The sequence below is a fragment of the Bombina bombina genome, chromosome 1, assembly GCF_027579735.1.
Source record: "Bombina bombina isolate aBomBom1 chromosome 1, aBomBom1.pri, whole genome shotgun sequence".
NCBI lineage: Eukaryota > Metazoa > Chordata > Amphibia > Anura > Bombinatoridae > Bombina > Bombina bombina.
In genome coordinates, this window is record NC_069499.1 from 1,153,598,645 (window position 1) to 1,153,617,325 (window position 18,681).

At 38.5% G+C, this 18,681-nt stretch overlaps 1 protein-coding gene across 1 annotated transcript in view; it reads left to right on the top strand.

Moving 5' to 3' along the window:
• Positions 1-18,681, top strand: part of RND2 (Rho family GTPase 2) — a 206,571-nt gene that overhangs the window by 154,902 nt on the left and 32,988 nt on the right. The window contains exon 4 of the mRNA XM_053699585.1: positions 18,287-18,421. Coding sequence (XP_053555560.1) covers positions 18,287-18,421 — 135 coding nt within the window. The remainder of the gene's footprint in view (positions 1-18,286; positions 18,422-18,681) is intronic.

The window sequence follows — 18,681 nt, forward strand, 5'->3', positions numbered from 1 at the left end:
ATCCTCGTTGTAACTTGTACTTATAATTTAAACAAGACATGTTCCATCAAAAGAAAAAAGCTCACATGCTCTGTGGGGAATCAAGATGAATAGATCTCCGATGTTGTTCTTTTATATTCTCTTATCTTTGTATTTGAGATAAGAGATTATTATCTGATGTTGCTGTAATCAATGACTGCTGAAGGAACAGAGCAGCAGATAAAGAGATCCTGCCCACGTCGGATAAATAAAAAGACGCAGAATATATTCTCTTTTTCAGTTTGTTGCAACCTTTCTTGAAGAAAAAATGTCAGTATAGTAATTATGTTTAACCCTTTTGCTAGAGGCCTGAAATGGTTTGCACGGGTAAGCAATCTAGCCTGCAACGACACACATGTGATGGGACACAGTCACCAATAATTTTAAGCAAAAAGAAAATAGAATTACATACTGGATATTTCTCCTGTGTGAAAGACATAGAGAGCTAGAACAGACGTCACCATGAGTAGCCCTGATCAATTGAACTTTGTATTATAATGTTTGTATATGCAAATTATTCTTGGGTAAGTCACCCTAAGAAGAGAAGGGGAACCAGACATGATGGTCAATTTGTGCAAAAGTTAAGAGTGCGCTCAAAAGAGCTCTACCACATTATTATAAAAGTAGGAATGGAATAAAACCTGATATAAATGAAATTTTATTTCAATATATTTTTCACTAAAAACTTATTAGCAATAAAACACATAAACATATATATATTATAATAAGGTGCATCTTATGTATACTACACAATTATAATAACGGAAAAGAAATGTAAAGGAGGTCTAGTTCAGCGTGTTGCTTTTTTGTATCCAAACTTTGCAACAATTTATTTTAGGCAACTCTGAAATGGAGTTTCAAGTCTTTAAAGGTGTCAAGTAATTGTTCGATTGAGCAAAATGTTATTTATTTCCAGGTGCGTATATTTTGAGTGTCTCTTGTAACAGTTTATCATTGAGGGTTAAATACTGCCCATACAGATGGTTTACTCACCAGAATTCGAAAGTTACAGGGTTCACTTCTGTCTTTCTCTGACCCAATATTTTCTCAGCACTTTCCTTCTTGTGTAGAGTAGTCGGCGTTCTGTTAGCCGTTAGCCGTAGGATCGGATTCTGACGTGTCTCTAACACGTGCTATGCTCATCCGCCAATCACTGGGTCAGGTTACCGGTGAGTTTATTATTCAAAAGGGCAAAATGTTCCGTAAATAGAAGTATATCAGTAAATGTTCCAAAAGAGATTATCCAACCAATGTATGTTGCTGTAACACCTTTACTCCCTGGAAACTTGCCAGTAATTCAGATTGTGTCCAAATCAGAACTTTTACGTTTTCCAGATACGATCCAATATTTTCTTTATGAGACGTCCACATTAAGCTGGCCAGCTTTCATAGGTCTGAGTCATCTACGCGTTTCAGCAGAAATGCTTTTCTCTTGTTAAGTGTGTTCAGTCCACGGGTCATCCATTACTTATGGGATATATTCTCCTTCCCAACAGGAAGTTGCAAGAGGATCATCCAAGCAGAGCTGCTATATAGCTCCTCCCCTCACATGTCATACCCAGTCATTCTCTTGCAACCCTCAACAAAGAAGGAGGTCGCGAGAGGAGCTGTAGTTTTTACTTAACTATTCTTCAATCAAAAGTTTGTTATTTTAAATGGCACCGGAGTGTGCTGTTTTTCTATCTCAGGCAGTATTTGGAAGAAGAAACTGCCTGCGTTTTTTATCTATGATCTTAGCAGGCGTAACTAAGATCCACTGGCTGTTCTCGACATTCTGAGGAGTGGGGTAACTTCAGAAACTGGGAATAGCATGCGGGGTCCTCCGCAAATGAGGTATGTGCAGTACTTTATTTTCTGGGAATGGAATTGACTAAGAAAATACTGCTGTTACCGTATGATGTAAGTACAGCCTTAAATGCAGTAGTAGCAACTGGTATCAGGCTGATAAATGTATGCGCAGTCGAGTTATATTCTAGGGACTAGAATTTGACTGAGTAAATACTGTTAACACTGAAATAATACTTAAGCCTTCTCTGCAGTGGTAGCGACTGGTAGCAGGCTTAGTGATAGCTTTGCATGACATTGAAAAATGTTGTTTTTTAATAAAACGTTTACTGGCATGTTATTCGTTTTTTGTGAGGTACTTTGGTGATAAATCGCTTTGGGCATGATTTTTTCCACATGGCTAACATATTTTTCTGCATGGAAACAGTTATATCAGGGCTCCCACTGTTGTGATTGGAGTGGGAGGGCCCTTGTTTTAGCGCCTTGTTGCGCAGTTAAAATTATTGCACAGTCTTTCTGCTTCTTCCTCCTTGATCCAGGACGTCTCTAGAGAGCTCAGGGGTCTGCAAATTTCATTTGTGAGGGAGGTAATCAGTCACATCAGATCTGTGACAGTGTGCTGACTGTGATTACAAGCGTTAAATCTTAATTGATATCCGTTTTATCCGTTTTGGGTATCGAGGGGTTAATCATCCTTTTGCTAATGGGTGCAATCCTCTGCTAATAGTAAACTTCTTGTTAAGAATTGTTTAATTATATCTGTATTTTTGAAGTGCTGCAGCGTTTTTTTTTATATTGCTTGTAAAACTTATTGAAAGTGATTTCCAAGCTTGTTAGTTTCATTGCTAAGTCTGTTTTAAACATGTCTGATTCAGAGGAAACTGTTTGTTCATCATGTTTAAAAGCCAATGTGGAGCCCAATAGAACGAAGTGTACCAATTGTATTGATATTGCTTTGAATAAAAGTCAATCTGTACCGATAAAGAAGCTATCACCAGACAACGAGGGGGAAGTTATGCCGCCTAACTCTCCTCACGTGTCAGTACCTGCGTCTCCCGCTCGGGAGATGCGTAGGATTGAGACACCTAGTACATCTAGGCCCTTACAAATCACTTTACATGATATGGCTAATGTTATGAAAGAAGTATTATATAATATGCCCGAATTAAGGGGCAAACGCGATAGCTCTGGGTTAAGGACAGAGCGCGCTGATGACACGAGAGCCATGTCTGATACTGCGTCACAACTTGCAGAACATGAGGACGGTGAGCTTCATTCTGTCGGTGACGGTTCTGATTCGGGGAGACCGGATTCAGAAATTTCAAATTTTAAATTTAAGCTTGAGAACCTCCGTGTGTTACTAGGGGAGGTATTAGCGGCTCTGAATGATTGCGACACAGTGGCAATTCCAGAGAAATTGTGTAGGTTGGATAGATACTATGCGGTACCGGTGTGTACTGACGTTTTTCCTATACCAAAAAGACTTACAGAAATTATCAGTAAGGAGTGGGATAGACCCGGTGTGCCTTTTTCCCCTCCCCCGATATTTAGAAAAATGTTCCCTATAGACGCCACCACACGAGACTTATGGCAGACGGTCCCTAAGGTGGAGGGAGCAGTTTCTACGTTAGCCAAGCGTACCACTATTCCGGTGGAGGATAGCTGTGCTTTCTCAGATCCAATGGATAAAAAATTAGAGGGTTATCTTAAGTAAATGTTTGTTCAACAGGGTTTTATATTGCAGCCTCTTGCATGCATTGCGCCTGTCACGGCTGCAGCGGCATTCTGGTTTGAGTCTCTGGAAGAGGCGATTCGCACAGAGCCGTTGGATGAGGCCTTGAGCAAAGTTAGAACCCTTAAGCAAGCTAATGCGTTTGTTTCAGATGCCGTAGTACATCTAACCAAACTTACGGCTAAAAATTCCGGATTCGCCATACAGGCGCGCAGAGCACTCTGGCTTAAATCCTGGTCAGCGGATGTAACTTCCAAGTCTAAACTACTTAACATTCCTTTCAAAGGGCAGACCTTATTCGGGCCCGGCTTGAAGGAAATTATTGCTGACATTACGGGAGGTAAGGGCCACGCCCTTCCTCAGGACAGGGCCAAACCAAAGGCCAAACAGTCTAATTTTCGTGCCTTTCGTAACTTCAAGGCAGGAGCAGCATCGACTTCCTCCGCTCCAAAACAGGAAGGAACTACTGCTCGTTACAGACAAGGTTGGAAAGGCAACCAGTCATGGAACAAGGGCAAGCAGGCCAGAAAGCCTATTCCCACCCCTAAGACAGCATGAAGTCAGGGCCCCCTATCCAGAGACGGATTTAGTGGGGGGCAGACTTTCTCTCTTTGCCCAGGCTTGGGCAAGAGATGTGCAGGATCCCTGGACGTTAAAGATTATATCTCAGGGATACCTTCTGGATTTCAAATCCTCTCCTCCACAAGGGAGGTTCCATCTTTCGAGGTTATCGACAAACCTAGTAAAGAGAGAGGCATTTCTACAATGTGTACAAGACCTCTTAATCATGGGGGTGATCCACTCAGTTCCGCGATCGGAACAGGGACAAGGATTTTACTCAAATCTATTTGTGGTTCCCAAAAAAGAGGGAACCTTCAGACCAATCTTGGACTTAAAGATCTTAAACAAATTCCTAAGGGTACCATCGTTCAAGATGGAAACCATTCGAACCATCCTACCCATGATCCAAGAGGGTCAATATATGACCACGGTGGACTTAAAGGATGCTTACCTTCATATACCGATTCACAAAGATCATTATCGGTACCTGAGGTTTGCCTTTATAGACAGGCATTACCAGTTTGTGGCTCTTCCCTTCGGGTTAGCCACGGCCCCGAGAATTTTTACGAAGGTTCTGGGCTCACTTCTGCTGGTACTAAGACCACGAGGCATAGCGGTGGCTCCGTACCTAGACGACATTCTGATACAAGCGTCAAGTTTTCAGAATGCAAAGTCTCATACAGAGATAGTTCTAGCATTTCTGAGGTCGCATGGGTGGAAAGTGAACGTGGAAAAGAGTTCTCTGTTACCACTCACACGGGTTCCTTTTCTAGGGACTCTTATAGATTCTGTAGAGATGAAGATTTACCTGACGGAGTCCAGGTTATCAAAGATTCTCAATGCTTGCCGTGTCCTTCATTCCATTCCAAGCCCATCGGTAGCTCAGTGCATGGAGGTAATCGGCTTAATGGTAGCGGCAATGGACATAGTGCCATTTGCGCGCCTGCATCTCAGACCGCTGCAACTATGCATGCTCAGTCAATGGAACGGGGATTACTCAGATCTGTCCCCTTTGCTAAATCTGGACCAGGAGACCAGAGATTCGCTTCTCTGGTGGTTGTCACCGGTTCATCTGTCCAAAGGAATGACCTTTCGCAGGCCAGATTGGACGATTGTAACAACAGATGCCAGCCTTCTAGGCTGGGGAGCAGTCTGGAATTCCCTGAAGGCTCAGGGATCGTGGACTCAGGAGGAGAAACTCCTCCCAATAAACATTCTGGAATTAAGAGCAATATTCAATGCTCTTCTGGCTTGGCCTCAGTTAGCAAAGCTGAGGTTCATCAGATTTCAGTCGGACAATATCACGACTGTGGCTTACATCAATCATCAAGGGGGAACCAGGAGTTCCCTAGCGATGTTGGAAGTCTCGAAGATAATTCGCTGGGCAGAGTCTCTCTCTTGCCACCTGTCAGCGATTCACATCCCTGGCGTAGAGAACTGGGAGGCGGATTTCCTAAGTCGCCAGACTTTTCATCCGGGAGAGTGGGAACTTCACCCGGAGGTATTTGCTCAACTGATTCATCGTTGGGGCAAACCGGATCTGGATCTCATGGCATCTCGCCAGAACGCGAAGCTTCCTTGTTACGGATCCAGGTCCAGGGACCCGGGAGCGGTGCTGGTAGATGCATTAGCAGCCCCTTGGGTTTTCAACATAGCTTATGTGTTTCCACCATTTCCGTTGCTACCTCGGCTGATTGCCAGGATCAAACAGGAGAGGGCATCGGTAATTCTGATAGCGCCTGCGTGGCCACGCAGGACCTGGTATGCAGACCTAGTGGACATGTCGTCCTGTCCACCATGGTCTCTTCCTCTGAGGCAGGACCTTCTAATTCAGGGTCCTTTCAACCATCCAAACCTAATTTCTCTGAGGCTGACTGCCTGGAAATTGAACGCTTGATTCTATCAAAGCGTGGGTTTTCGGATTCGGTTATTGATACATTAATACAGGCTCGGAAACCTGTTACAAGAAAAATTTACCATAAGATATGGCGTAAATATTTATATTGGTGCGAATCCAAGAGTTACTCATGGAGTAAGGTTAGGATTCCTAGGATATTAGCTTTTCTACAAGAGGGTTTAGAAAAGGGTTTATCTGCTAGTTCGCTAAAGGGACAGATTTCAGCTCTGTCTATTCTTTTACACAAACGTCTGGCAGAGCATCCAGACGCCCATGCCTTTTGTCAGGCTTTGGCTAGAATTAAGCCTGTGTTTAAAGCTGTTGCTCCTCCGTGGAGCTTAAACTTGGTTCTTAAAGTTCTTCAGGGTGTTCCGTTTGAACCCCTTCATTCCATTGATATTAAGCTTTTATCTTGGAAAGTTTTGTTTTTGATGGCTATTTCCTCGGCTCGAAGAGTATCCGAGTTATCTGCCTTACATTGTGATTCTTCTTATTTGATCTTTCATTCAGATAAGGTAGTTCTGCGTACTAAACCTGGGTTTTTACCTAAGGTTGTTTCTAACAGGAATATCAATCAAGAGATTGTTGTTCCATCATTATGTCCTAATCCTTCTTCAAAGAAGGAACGTCTTTTGCATAATCTAGACGTGGTCCGTGCTCTGAAGTTCTACTTACAGGCAACTAAAGATTTTAGACAAACTTCTTCTCTGTTTGTCGTTTACTCTGGACAGAGGAGAGGTCAAAAGGCTTCGGCTACCTCTCTCTCTTTTTGGCTTCGTAGCATAATACGTTTAGCCTATGAGACTGCTGGACAGCAGCCTCCTGAAAGAATTACAGCTCATTCCACTAGAGCTGTGGCTTCCACCTGGGCCTTTAAGAATGAGGCCTCTGTTGAACAGATTTGCAAGGCTGCAACTTGGTCTTCACTTCATACTTTTTCCAAATTTTACAAATTTGACATTTTCGCTTCTTCGGAGGCTGGTTTTGGGAGAAAGGTTCTACAGGCAGTGGTTCCTTCTGTTTAATGTTCCTGCCTTGTCCCTCCCATCATCCGTGTACTTAGCTTTGGTATTGGTATCCCATAAGTAATGGATGACCCGTGGACTGAACACACTTAACAAGAGAAAACATAATTTATGCTTACCTGATAAATTTATTTCTCTTGTAGTGTGTTCAGTCCACGGCCCGCCCTGTCTTTTTCAGGCAGGTTCTAAATTTTAAAATTATAACTCCAGTCACCACTGCACCTTATAGTTTCTCCTTTCTCGTCTTGTTTCGGTCGAATGACTGGATATGACATGTGAGGGGAGGAGCTTTATAGCAGCTCTGCTTGGGTGATCCTCTTGCAACTTCCTGTTGGGAAGGAGAATATATCCCATAAGTAATGGATGACCCGTGGACTAAACACACTACAAGAGAAATAAATTTATCAGGTAAGCATAAATTATGTTTTTTCAAGATGTGCCTGTGGACTTCCCATAATGCCTTTATACATGTCTCATTTGAGTTGCAAGTTTTTTATTGGATATTTAGTATAAAAAGTTCATTTGACACGCTTATGCCTCATAATATAAAGGCTAATCATTATACATTAAAATAAATATTTATAAACAGTTGTAATTATAATAACTCCATTCCTAAAAAATAATAATTTTAAAAAACATAACATAGTTTATTACGGATTAAATTGATATTTAGTTAAAAATATAAAAACCCAAATAAATATTAAACTATTTCGATATTTTGTTTGCCTATACCTAAAATACATATTTAAAAAACATATTTAATACAATTCCTATTTTTAAAATACATGTAAAATTAATTTATTGCACATATGAAAGTTCATTTATAATTTTTAAGCTTTTAAAACATAAATGCTGAACTGGATCTTAACCCTTTTATTTAATTTGTTTCTTAATTATAGATTTTAGAGAATATATTTTTAATATACACTAGATACATTACAGAATAAATTTATAGAAAAAACTCAATAATTAATTTGTCCATTTATATATTTTTATGTTTTAAAAGCTTAAAAATTAAAAAAAATTTAAATTAACTTTCATATGTGCAATAAATTAATTTTACATGTATTTTAAAAATAGGAATTGAATTAAAAATGTTTTTTAAATATGTATTTTAGGTATAGGCAAACAAAATATCGAAATAGTTTAATATTTATTTGGGTTTTTATATTTTTAACTAAATATCAATTTAATCCGTAATAAACTATGTTATGTGTTTTAAAATTATTATTTGTTAGGAATGGAGTTATTATAATTATAACTGTTTATAAATATTTCTTTTAATGTATAATGATTAGCCTTTATATTATGAGGCATTAGCGTGTCAAATGAACTTTTTATACTAAATATCCAATAAAAAACTTGCAACTCAAATGAGACATGTATAAAGGCATGATGGGAAGTCCACAGGCACATCTTGAAAAAAGCATTTCTGCTGAAACGCGTAGATGACTCAGACCTATGAAAGCTGACCAGCTTAATGTGGACGTCTCATAAAGAAAATATTGGATCGTATCTGGAAAACGTAAAAGTTCTGATTTGGACGCAATCTGAATTACTGGCAAGTTTCCAGGGAGTAAAGGTGTTACAGCAACCTACATTGTTGGGATAATCTCTTTTGGAACATTTACTGATATACTTCTATTTACGGAACATTTTGCCCTTTTGAATAATAAACTCACCGGTAACCTGACCCAGTGATTGGCGGATGAGCATAGCACGTGTTAGAGACACGTCAGAATCCGATCCTACGGCTAACGGCTAACAGAATGCCGACTACTCTACACAAGAAGGAAAGTGCTGAGAAAATATTGGGTCAGAGAAAGACAGAAGTGAACCCTGTAACTTTCGAATTCTGGTGAGTAAACCATCTGTATGGGCAGTATTTAACCCTCAATGATAAACTGTTACAAGAGACACTCAAAATATACCCACCTGGAAATAAATAACATTTTGCTCAATCGAACAATTACTTGACACCTTTAAAGACTTGAAACTCCATTTCAGAGTTGCCTAAAATAAATTGTTGCAAAGTTTGGATACAAAAAAGCAACACGCTGAACTAGACCTCCTTTACATTTCTTTTCCGTTATTATAATTGTGTAGTATACATAAGGTGCACCTTATTATAATATATATATGTTTATGTGTTTTATTGCTAATAAGTTTTTAGTGAAAAATATATTGAAATAAAATTTCATTTATATCAGGTTTTATTCCATTCCTACTTTTATAATAATGTGGTAGAGCTCTTTTGAGCGCACTCTTAACTTTTGCACATTTTTTATTATTAGTGTGATTATTGGGGATTATCACACTTAAAGAGTTGCTAATTCTACCGATTGGGTAGAATTAGCAACTTGTTTTATATGATGGTCAATTTATCAAGCTCTGTACGGACCGCTGCTCCATAACCTGTCCGCCTGCTCTGAGGCGGCGTACAGAAATCAACCCGATCGAATACGATCGGGTTGATTTACACCCCCTGCTATCTGCAGCGGGCGGCATTGCACCAGAAGTTCACAAGAACTGCTGGTGCAATGATAAATGCTGACAGTGTATGCTGTCGGCATTTATCAATGTGCAGAGGACATGATACCCTACATCGTATCATGTCTACTCACACATTAATAAATTGACCCCATGGTCTCCTTCCTCAGATTCTTACAAGCATGCAGCTACACCTCACTGACAAAGGAAGGCAGACCAAAACATTCCAGGTTTGTTTTTTTCAGTTATTCTGAAAATCATGGGGTTTCCAGTGGTGAAATTTAGAAGTGAACGTGACAGGCTTCACAAGCCTCTCCCTACCTAGGGTTGACACTCTTTCTTGGAAAAACTACAGGGCTTATTCATTAGCATAGATTTGCATTAATACTTATGCAGCGTTAATTAGGAAGTAAAGCTGCTAGGACTGATTTTAAACAATTATGGGTTTATAATTAGATTCTAACCCCTAGAACACACACAAAGTTTCTCTATGATAGCGTCTTATTTCTATATTTAATCTTTATTTTCTACTTGACCTGAACCTTAAAAATACCATACATGTTGCATTACCAGGATTGTCACGGGGTTGGGAGGTATGTCCTGCCAGCAGCCCCTCATTGACCTGGTTTATAAATGGGCAGTCCCTGCACAAGTCCTGCCTAAACATCCCATGGATCACCCCTAACCCCCACCCCTTCAATGTGCAGCTGCACTTACAAATTACTGGTTGCCCACTGTCCACAAGCTTTTACCCTCCTACATCCCAGAAATCATCTGGCAGATTTGGGAGGTATAAGGTGTTGTGTCTGTAAAACACCTACTGGGTGGCAACCCTGCCACATATATCTCTCTAATTGACCTCAGCAGAGCTGAAGAGCACAGGGGCATGTGAACGCCCTGAAAAAAAAGAAAGAAAATGCATGTTTTGGCTGAACAAATATAATTTTTCCAATAGCCCCCTTATTGGAAAATTTATATTTATTCAGCCAAAAAAGGTTGCATTCCAGACTGTCCAGTGTAATAATAAAAAAAAAATGCCTTTTTTACCGCACGTGCGATAGAGGTATAGCCTGCCATAGCCCTTTGCACTTTTTTTCTAAGTGCCTGCTGCTCCGCCCATAACATAGCCTATACCTTTGCTAATCGCACAATTTTCAGTGTGCAAGCTGGGCCATTTCTATGGCCGGCAGCAGGAGGAGAACTTTTTTTTTAAAGTTTCCTTTTTTTTTTTTTTTAGTATAGCTGCGTTAGCGGCTCTCAAATTCACCAGGACCATACAGGATGACTTTGTGGGGTAAGTGTCCCCCTACCTTGCAAATGATTAGTCACAGATTTGCTCTACAGGTTAGCACAAAAAGCTATCAAGAATAGGTCAGACTGCAGTTTGGGCCTTAAAGTTGTAACCCTGCTGGCGTAGAGAACAGGTTTGAGAGATATATTTATTATGACTGTGTTTAATAAAAGTGTTTTTTTTGGTTTTTTTAATATAACATTTGTCACTGTCTTTGTGCTACTTTATTTGTACATGGGGCTTTAGCAGTATGGACAAGACTGATTAAGAAACACTGTTCTCACTGCCTGTGGGTAAGATTTTTTTGCTGCCCTCACAGGGAGGTTAGTGCTGAATTTGCTGCCTCGTTTGTTTTATGGAGCTGAGGTCTGTTTGCAGCCAACAGATCCACACAAACAAGAAAGATGCAGCTGCTTAGCATTCAGAGCGGAGAAAGAATGTGTTCCATTAAACGCGAAAATGAACCCGAGGGGCTCCCGAGCGGAGCTTATCATTTATTAATCTGCTGTGGAAGTTACAGCCACTGACTAAATCCACAAAGTCTGATAACAGGAAAAAACTTCGCTGTGTAACAGTCTTCTCTTTTTCTTTAACCTTTGCAGTGCCAGAATTCTGCTGGAACAGTTTCTAAAGGCATTAAAAAATGTATTTCTTTATCCTAAGTGTAACCTGATGCAAACCTTTAGATGGGTCAGGGTTAGCATTATATAGCACTAATATTAATCAGCCTGTACCATAATCTTCTGTATTTTACATGCCATTGTAATTTAAAGAAGTCTTTCTTTATACATTTTTTTTCTTTCAATTTGGAACTGATCCTTGAATGCAATTGTGACCAAGTCACCTGGGGTTATTTATATATATATATTTAGATAAATAGATATATATAAATATAAATTATAGCTTTAGATAGCTAGATATATAGAGAGAATATATATATATATATATATATATATATATATATATTCATTATTCTGATCGTTTAGCCCATTTCATACTTATGCTACTGTCATTAAATTGCTCCTCCTCAAGGGAATAATCATTAAAATATGTTTCTGGACTTAGACCACAACTGGTTCATGTAGATCAAAACATTAATTCATGTCAGTTGTTCTAACAATGGGCGAATGTGCCGAAAGTCCAATTCGTCTGGTATATAGTTTTATGGACATTAGTTTTGGACAATCGAATGTTAATGAAATCCATTAAAATTCGGTAATCTAATGTTAATTTAGTTTTCGAGTATTCACAATTAGACCGAATATCCACATTCAAAATTTTCAATATAAAATTTGATTTAAAAACTATTCAGAAGTTCAATGGTTCATGTGGTAGGGAATTTAGCAAATTGATACATAATAGATTATATATATATTAATTCAAATTTTTCTATTTCGAATATTGCATAATTCAAATATTATATTAAGAGTTTTAGAAATACTATTACAAAAATATTTTTTCAAATTTTTCTAATTTGAATATTGCATAATTCAAATTTAATTATTAGAAAAATTTGAATCGAATATTAAATTTAAAAAAAGAATTAGAAATACTATTACATTAAATGAATGTTAAAATTTTGTACAAACATTCGAAAAACGAACAAATATGTTAAAATCCGTTTCATTTTTGGAATGTTGCAGAACACTTCCTATGAATTGCTTTGATCTTTCGTCGAGCCTGTATCTCTAGGTTCACCTTTTTCTCTGATGCAAAGATATACCCTTTCTCAGTAGCTACCACCATAAATCTATTATTTATATCATAATTGGTGTTTTTTGAGGACCTCAAGTCACCATATATTGGCTTCTATTAGCATACACAGTAGTTATTTGTAGCATTATGCATATTAACCACTTAAAGGGACAGTAAAGTCATAATTAAACAGTCATGATTTGGACAGAGCATAACATTTTAGACAACTTTCCAATTTACTTCTATAATTTAATTTGCTTCCTTCTCTTGTTATCTTTTTCTGAAAACTTTATTTAGGAAAGCTCAGGAGCAGCAAAGAACCTAGGTTCTAGCTGCTGATTGGTGGCTGCATGTCTTCAGTTAGAAACCAGTAGTGCATTGCTGCTCCTTCAACAAATGATACCAAGAGAATTAAGGAAATTTGATAATGGAAGTAAACTGGAAAGTTTTTTAAAAATTGCATGTTTCTACCTAATCCATGAAAGAAAAAACAGAGAAACAAAAACGTTCCCAGCTTTTATCAGTTTTGCTATCACTCCCTTAAAACTAAGCCCTTTTTTTATTTTCCGATCAAAACTATATATATATATATATATATATATATATATATATATATATATATTTGAAAAAGATGCCAGCTTGAGGGTTACGTGTATTGCTCACAAGTAATGATTGGGTCCCTCTATGAATACTGTGGTGACCCAATCAGTGCACGGTAATCTAAAATTAAATATAACACCCAAAGAACAATTAGTAGATTATAGTAGATTATATCCGGCTTCTATGTAAGCCGAAACGTCAACCTATCCTTATGACTTTCTAACGTTGTTGTTATAAACAATAAACTAATTTTGATGTATATAAATCCTGAGAGTGCCCTCCCTTTCCTAGCTCTTATATATATATATATATATATATATATATATATATATATATATATATACACAGGGAGTGCAGAATTATTAGGCAAATGAGTATTTTGACCACATCATCCTCTTTATGCATGTTGTCTTACTCCAAGCTGTATAGGCTCAAAAGCCTACTACCAATTAAGCATAATAGGTGATGTGCATCTCTGTAATGAGAAGGGATGTGGTCTAATGACATCAACACCCTATATCAGGTGTGCATAATTATTAGGCAACTTCCTTTCCTTTGGCAAAATGGGTCAAAAGAAGGACTTGACAGGCTCAGAAAAGTCAAAAATAGTGAGATATCTTGCAGAGGGATGCAGCACTCTTAAAATTGCAAAGCTTCTGAAGCGTGATCATCGAACAATCAAGCGTTTCATTCAAAATAGTCAACAGGGTCGCAAGCAGCGTGTGGAAAAACCAAGGCGCAAAATAACTGCCCATGAACTGAGAAAAGTCAAGCGTGCAGCTGCCAAGATGCCACATGCCACCAGTTTGGCCATATTTCAGAGCTGCAACATCACTGGAGTGCCCAAAAGCACAAGGTGTGCAATACTCAGAGACATAGCCAAGGTAAGAAAGGCTGAAAGACGACCACCACTGAACAAGACACACAAGCTGAAACGTCAAGACTGGGCCAAGAAATATCTCAAGACTGATTTTTCTAAGGTTTTAAAGACTGATGAAATGAGAGTGAGTCTTGATGGGCCAGATGGATGGGCCCGTGGCTGGATTGGTAAAGGGCAGAGAGCTCCAGTCCGACTCAGACGCCAGCAAGGTGGAGGTGGAGTACTGGTTTGGTCTGGTATCATCAAAGATGAGCTTGTGGGGCCTTTTCGGGTTGAGGATGGAGTCAATCTCAACTCCCAGTCCTACTGCCAGTTTCTGGAAGACACCTTCTTCAAGCAGTGGTACAGGAAGAAGTCTGCATCCTTCAAGAAAAACATGATTTTCATGCAGGACAATGCTCCATCACACGCGTCCAAGTGCTCCACAGCGTGGCTGGCAAGAAAGGGTATAAAAGAAGAAAATCTAATGACATGGCCTCCTTGTTCACCTGATCTGAACCTCATTGAGAACCTGTGGTCCATCATCAAATGTGAGATTTACAAGGAGGGAAAACAGTACACCTCTCTGAACAGTGTCTGGGAGGCTGTGGTTGCTGCTGCACGCAATGTTGATGGGGAACTGATTTGTTTCTGTTTTGTTTTTGAATGTCAGAAATGTATATTTGTGAATGTTGAGATGTTATATTGGTTTCACTGGTAAAAATAAATCATTGAAATGGGTATATATTTGTTTTTTGTTAAGTTGCCTAATAATTATGCACAGTAATAGTCACCTGCACACACAGATATCCCCCTAAAATAGCTAAAACTAAAAACTACTTCCAAAAATATTCAGCTTTGATATTAATGAGTTTTTTGGGTTCATTGAGAACATGGTTGTTGTTCAATAATAAAATTAATCCTCAAAAATACAACTTGCCTAATAATTCTGCACTCCCTGTATGTATATATATATATATATATATATATAATTTCCAATATTCAGTCCATGTGAGTAGAATAATGCTGCACTCACCGGTCTTGTAGAAAATGTTTCTTTATTATACACAAATGACAATATTCATCACACAAATACCCCCAGACGTTTCGGTGTGCCTCTGGCACCTTTCTCAGTGGGTCTGCTTCCAATCCTCCAACAAACGATTGTTGGAGGATTGGAAGCAGACCCATTGAGAAAGGTGCCAGAGGCGCACCGAAACGTCTGGGGGTATTTGTGTGATGAATATTGTCATTTGTGTATAATAAAGAAACATTTTCTACAAGACCGGTGAGTGCAGCATTATTCTACTCACATGGACTGAATATTGGAAATTATATGTATTGTATGTGCAGCACCACGGCAATTGGATTGTGACTGATGGAGTGCACCTTATTTTGAAACTATATATATATATATATATATATATATATATATATATTTATATATATATATGTGTGTGTGTGTGTGTATGTATGTATGTATGTATGTGTTATCTTTTTTTCACAAATTTTGGGCTTCTCACTGAAAATATTTACATACAACTTGTGCAGTCATAACACAAATGGCTGTAAAAGTTTATCTTGGATCCCTTTGTTCAGAAATAGAAGACATGCGCATGGCTTTGCCATTGTTTTTTGGTAATTAGAAGGCTGCTAATTGCATCTGTGCACCACATTTCTGAAAATCCTGGCATTGAAGGGTTTACTCAGGTAGCTTGTAAGGGTAATTTTAGATGTAGAGTATGGATTACCCTCCCACTTTACACCTCCCACCCACTGATCTCTACCAGATCTCTCCCAAACAGCTCAGTTCCCTCCCTCACCTATACTGGTCACCACCATCTTAGGTACTGGCAGTAGAAAGATTTAGGGCTTTTTTTAAAAAAAATATGATTATTATTTCCTGCAGTGTAGTGATCCCTTCTCAACCCGTCCCACCTCACTAATCCCTCCCAAACAGCTCTCTAACCCCCCTCTAACTAGTGTCTGCCATCTTAGGAACTGGCAGCTGTCTGTACCCAGTTTATATATATATATATATATATATTTTTTTTTTATTTTTTATTTATTTATTAATATATTAAAAACAAACATTTATTTCTGTAGTGTCACAGTTTGCATCAGCGATCTGACTTCATATGGTAAAGGTAAATCAGCACTCCCTTACCATATGAAGGTAGATGCCTTCTGCCTCTGACTGCAGGCTTAGCTGTCAGAGCTGACAGCCTGGTCCGCAGCATGAGGCAAAAGGTAGGACGTAGCTAGTATATCAACATAGTACGCTTGGAAAAGTACCTTGTGACGTAGTAGCTAAATCCAATAGGCATACAGGGTTAATATTTAGTAACACTCTTTTAAAGGGCTAGTGAATATGCTGGTTGTAAAGCATCATATGTTAAAATGCATGTTCCTACAATTTAACAGTGAGAAACCAATAGTCAGGGTCTATAAGGAAAAGCCAGATGATATATTTGATTGGATACAGATGTTTTGTAGATAAGATGGGGTTTAACTGCATAGAGCAACAAACAAGACCTATTATGTTCATCATAAGAGAGTTTAGTGAAGTGTTCTTCTGTTTCAGCAGATTGCCAATTCAATTTATTCTTCTAGTTGAAAGAGGACATGTAAAAATGTAATTCCTTTTTTGTGTGTGTTTTGAAAAAACATATGTTCCAGGCCTGATTAAATAATAATTTTTCTATGTCGCATTTGAAGCGGCCACCAGTAACGCAGTGGCAGTTATCCTTCTCAGCAAATAAGGATTAGTAGGAAGTGCAGAACAATACTCCAGTATTAGTCCCAATGTCATTTGTTACATAGTAAAACTGAAGAAACATTTTATTGAATTTAGCGTACTGTGTATTATGTACCAATGTCAGGCAAACTGCAGTATACTTAAAGGGACATTAAACAATACATTCTGTATTCATATAGATATACTGTATAGGTATAGATATATATTTTACTAAAAACATATATATATATATTTATATAAATATTTATAAATAAAAAGAACATTTTAAACCATGTGAAGAACATGAGAATGTAAAATATTTGTTACACACTTCGATTAGTGCTGTAGGTCTAACGCAGTGTCGGATTAGCACGGGAGCGATTGGTGTTAGTTTTTTTTTTTTTTAAGTTGCTCTCTCCATTGAAGTCTATGGGAGAAGAGTAATCTATATTCCACTTCATTTCTAACCTGTTTGCACATGTGCAGCAACTCTCCTTCAGATTCCTGCAGTGTAACCTACAGGTTACATAACAGCAGCACCCACGATTAGAGGCAGATGCATGAAATGTATATTTATAGTGCAGCAATGAATTGCTCTAATTCATTAGTGCATGTAAATTTAGTACTGGCACACTGTAAGTCTGTGTTTAGCCTCCACAGAGGGGCCAAACCCCCACAAACTGTCAGCAGTGGCAGTCATGCAGCTGAGTTGTGGGACTGCTGCTGCTGATTGGGTCATCTTCAGTTTCCGCTCGGAACCAGCAGTCCTTTGTGGCTCTTGAGTATTAAACAATAGCAGCACATGACATTTTTTGCTTGCTACGTGTGACTTCTGCTCCTGAACAGTGCTAGCAACTCCCGAGATGGACTTTGTGAAGGTTAAACCAGTTTTCTGGGGTCAGTCTAATGAATCAGTGAATATGTTGTTTGCATAGAATCTCTCTTTACAGGTTACTATCAAAGGGTTCATTTTCTCTAGTATTAGAATTTAGCATTAGAAACAACCCACTTATAGTAGTACTGATTTTAAGCTATATCAATGAAAGTAAGTGATCGTTTGAAACAATGATCAGGTCAGTATATTTTTGTTTTATTATGCTCTCAGTTGTGTCGTAGATAGTAATTAAAGGGACAGGAAACCTCAGTTTTCTTTCATGATTTGAATAGAGCATTTACGTCTATTATCAAATTTGCTTCATTATTTTGTTATCCTTTGCTGACAGAACAACATTGCACTACTGCCAGCTAGCTGAACACATCTAGTTAGCCAACCACAAGAGACAAATGTGTGCAGGCACCAATCAGCAGCTAGCTCCCACTAGTGAAGGATTTGTGCACATTCTTTTTCAACAAGGGGTACCAAGAGAACAAAGCACATTTGAAAATGGAAGTTAATTTAAAAGTATATTAAAATTACATGCTTTATCTAAATCATGCAAGTTTAATTTTGACTATCCTATCCCTTTAAGATAATAAATGAGTATTTTTGGGGGGGGTTATCAACAGAGCATTGAATGCTGTTTGTGCCATCTATCTGCCTGTCCCATGTAAAGCATATATAGAAGTCATGTTTTTTTCTTGTTTCTTTATTTCCAGTGGCAAGGAGAGACTCAAGAGTTCTGTCCCAGTGCTAAGGTGATCCTTGTGGGCTGTAAACTGGACATGAGGACAGACCTAAACACCTTACGGGAGCTGTCTAAGCAGAGGCTTATACCAGTTACACATGAGCAAGTAAGGAAACAACTGCATTTTTATTCTTACTGACTTTGCATACTGAGAGATTATTGAAAGACAAAAATAGAAGAGGCGCTTCCTTGTGCAAATCAATTCAATCAAATCAACAGGTACTCACATAAGCGGCAGCACTCGTCGTGGTGTTGGACACAGACATGAGTCTCACAGCGCTCCAGCTCGCTGACACCGCAGTATCCAGAACCGAGGGTCCGCCAGATGTACAGGCTTACCCGGCTTCGGTCTGAAGGGATAAAAAT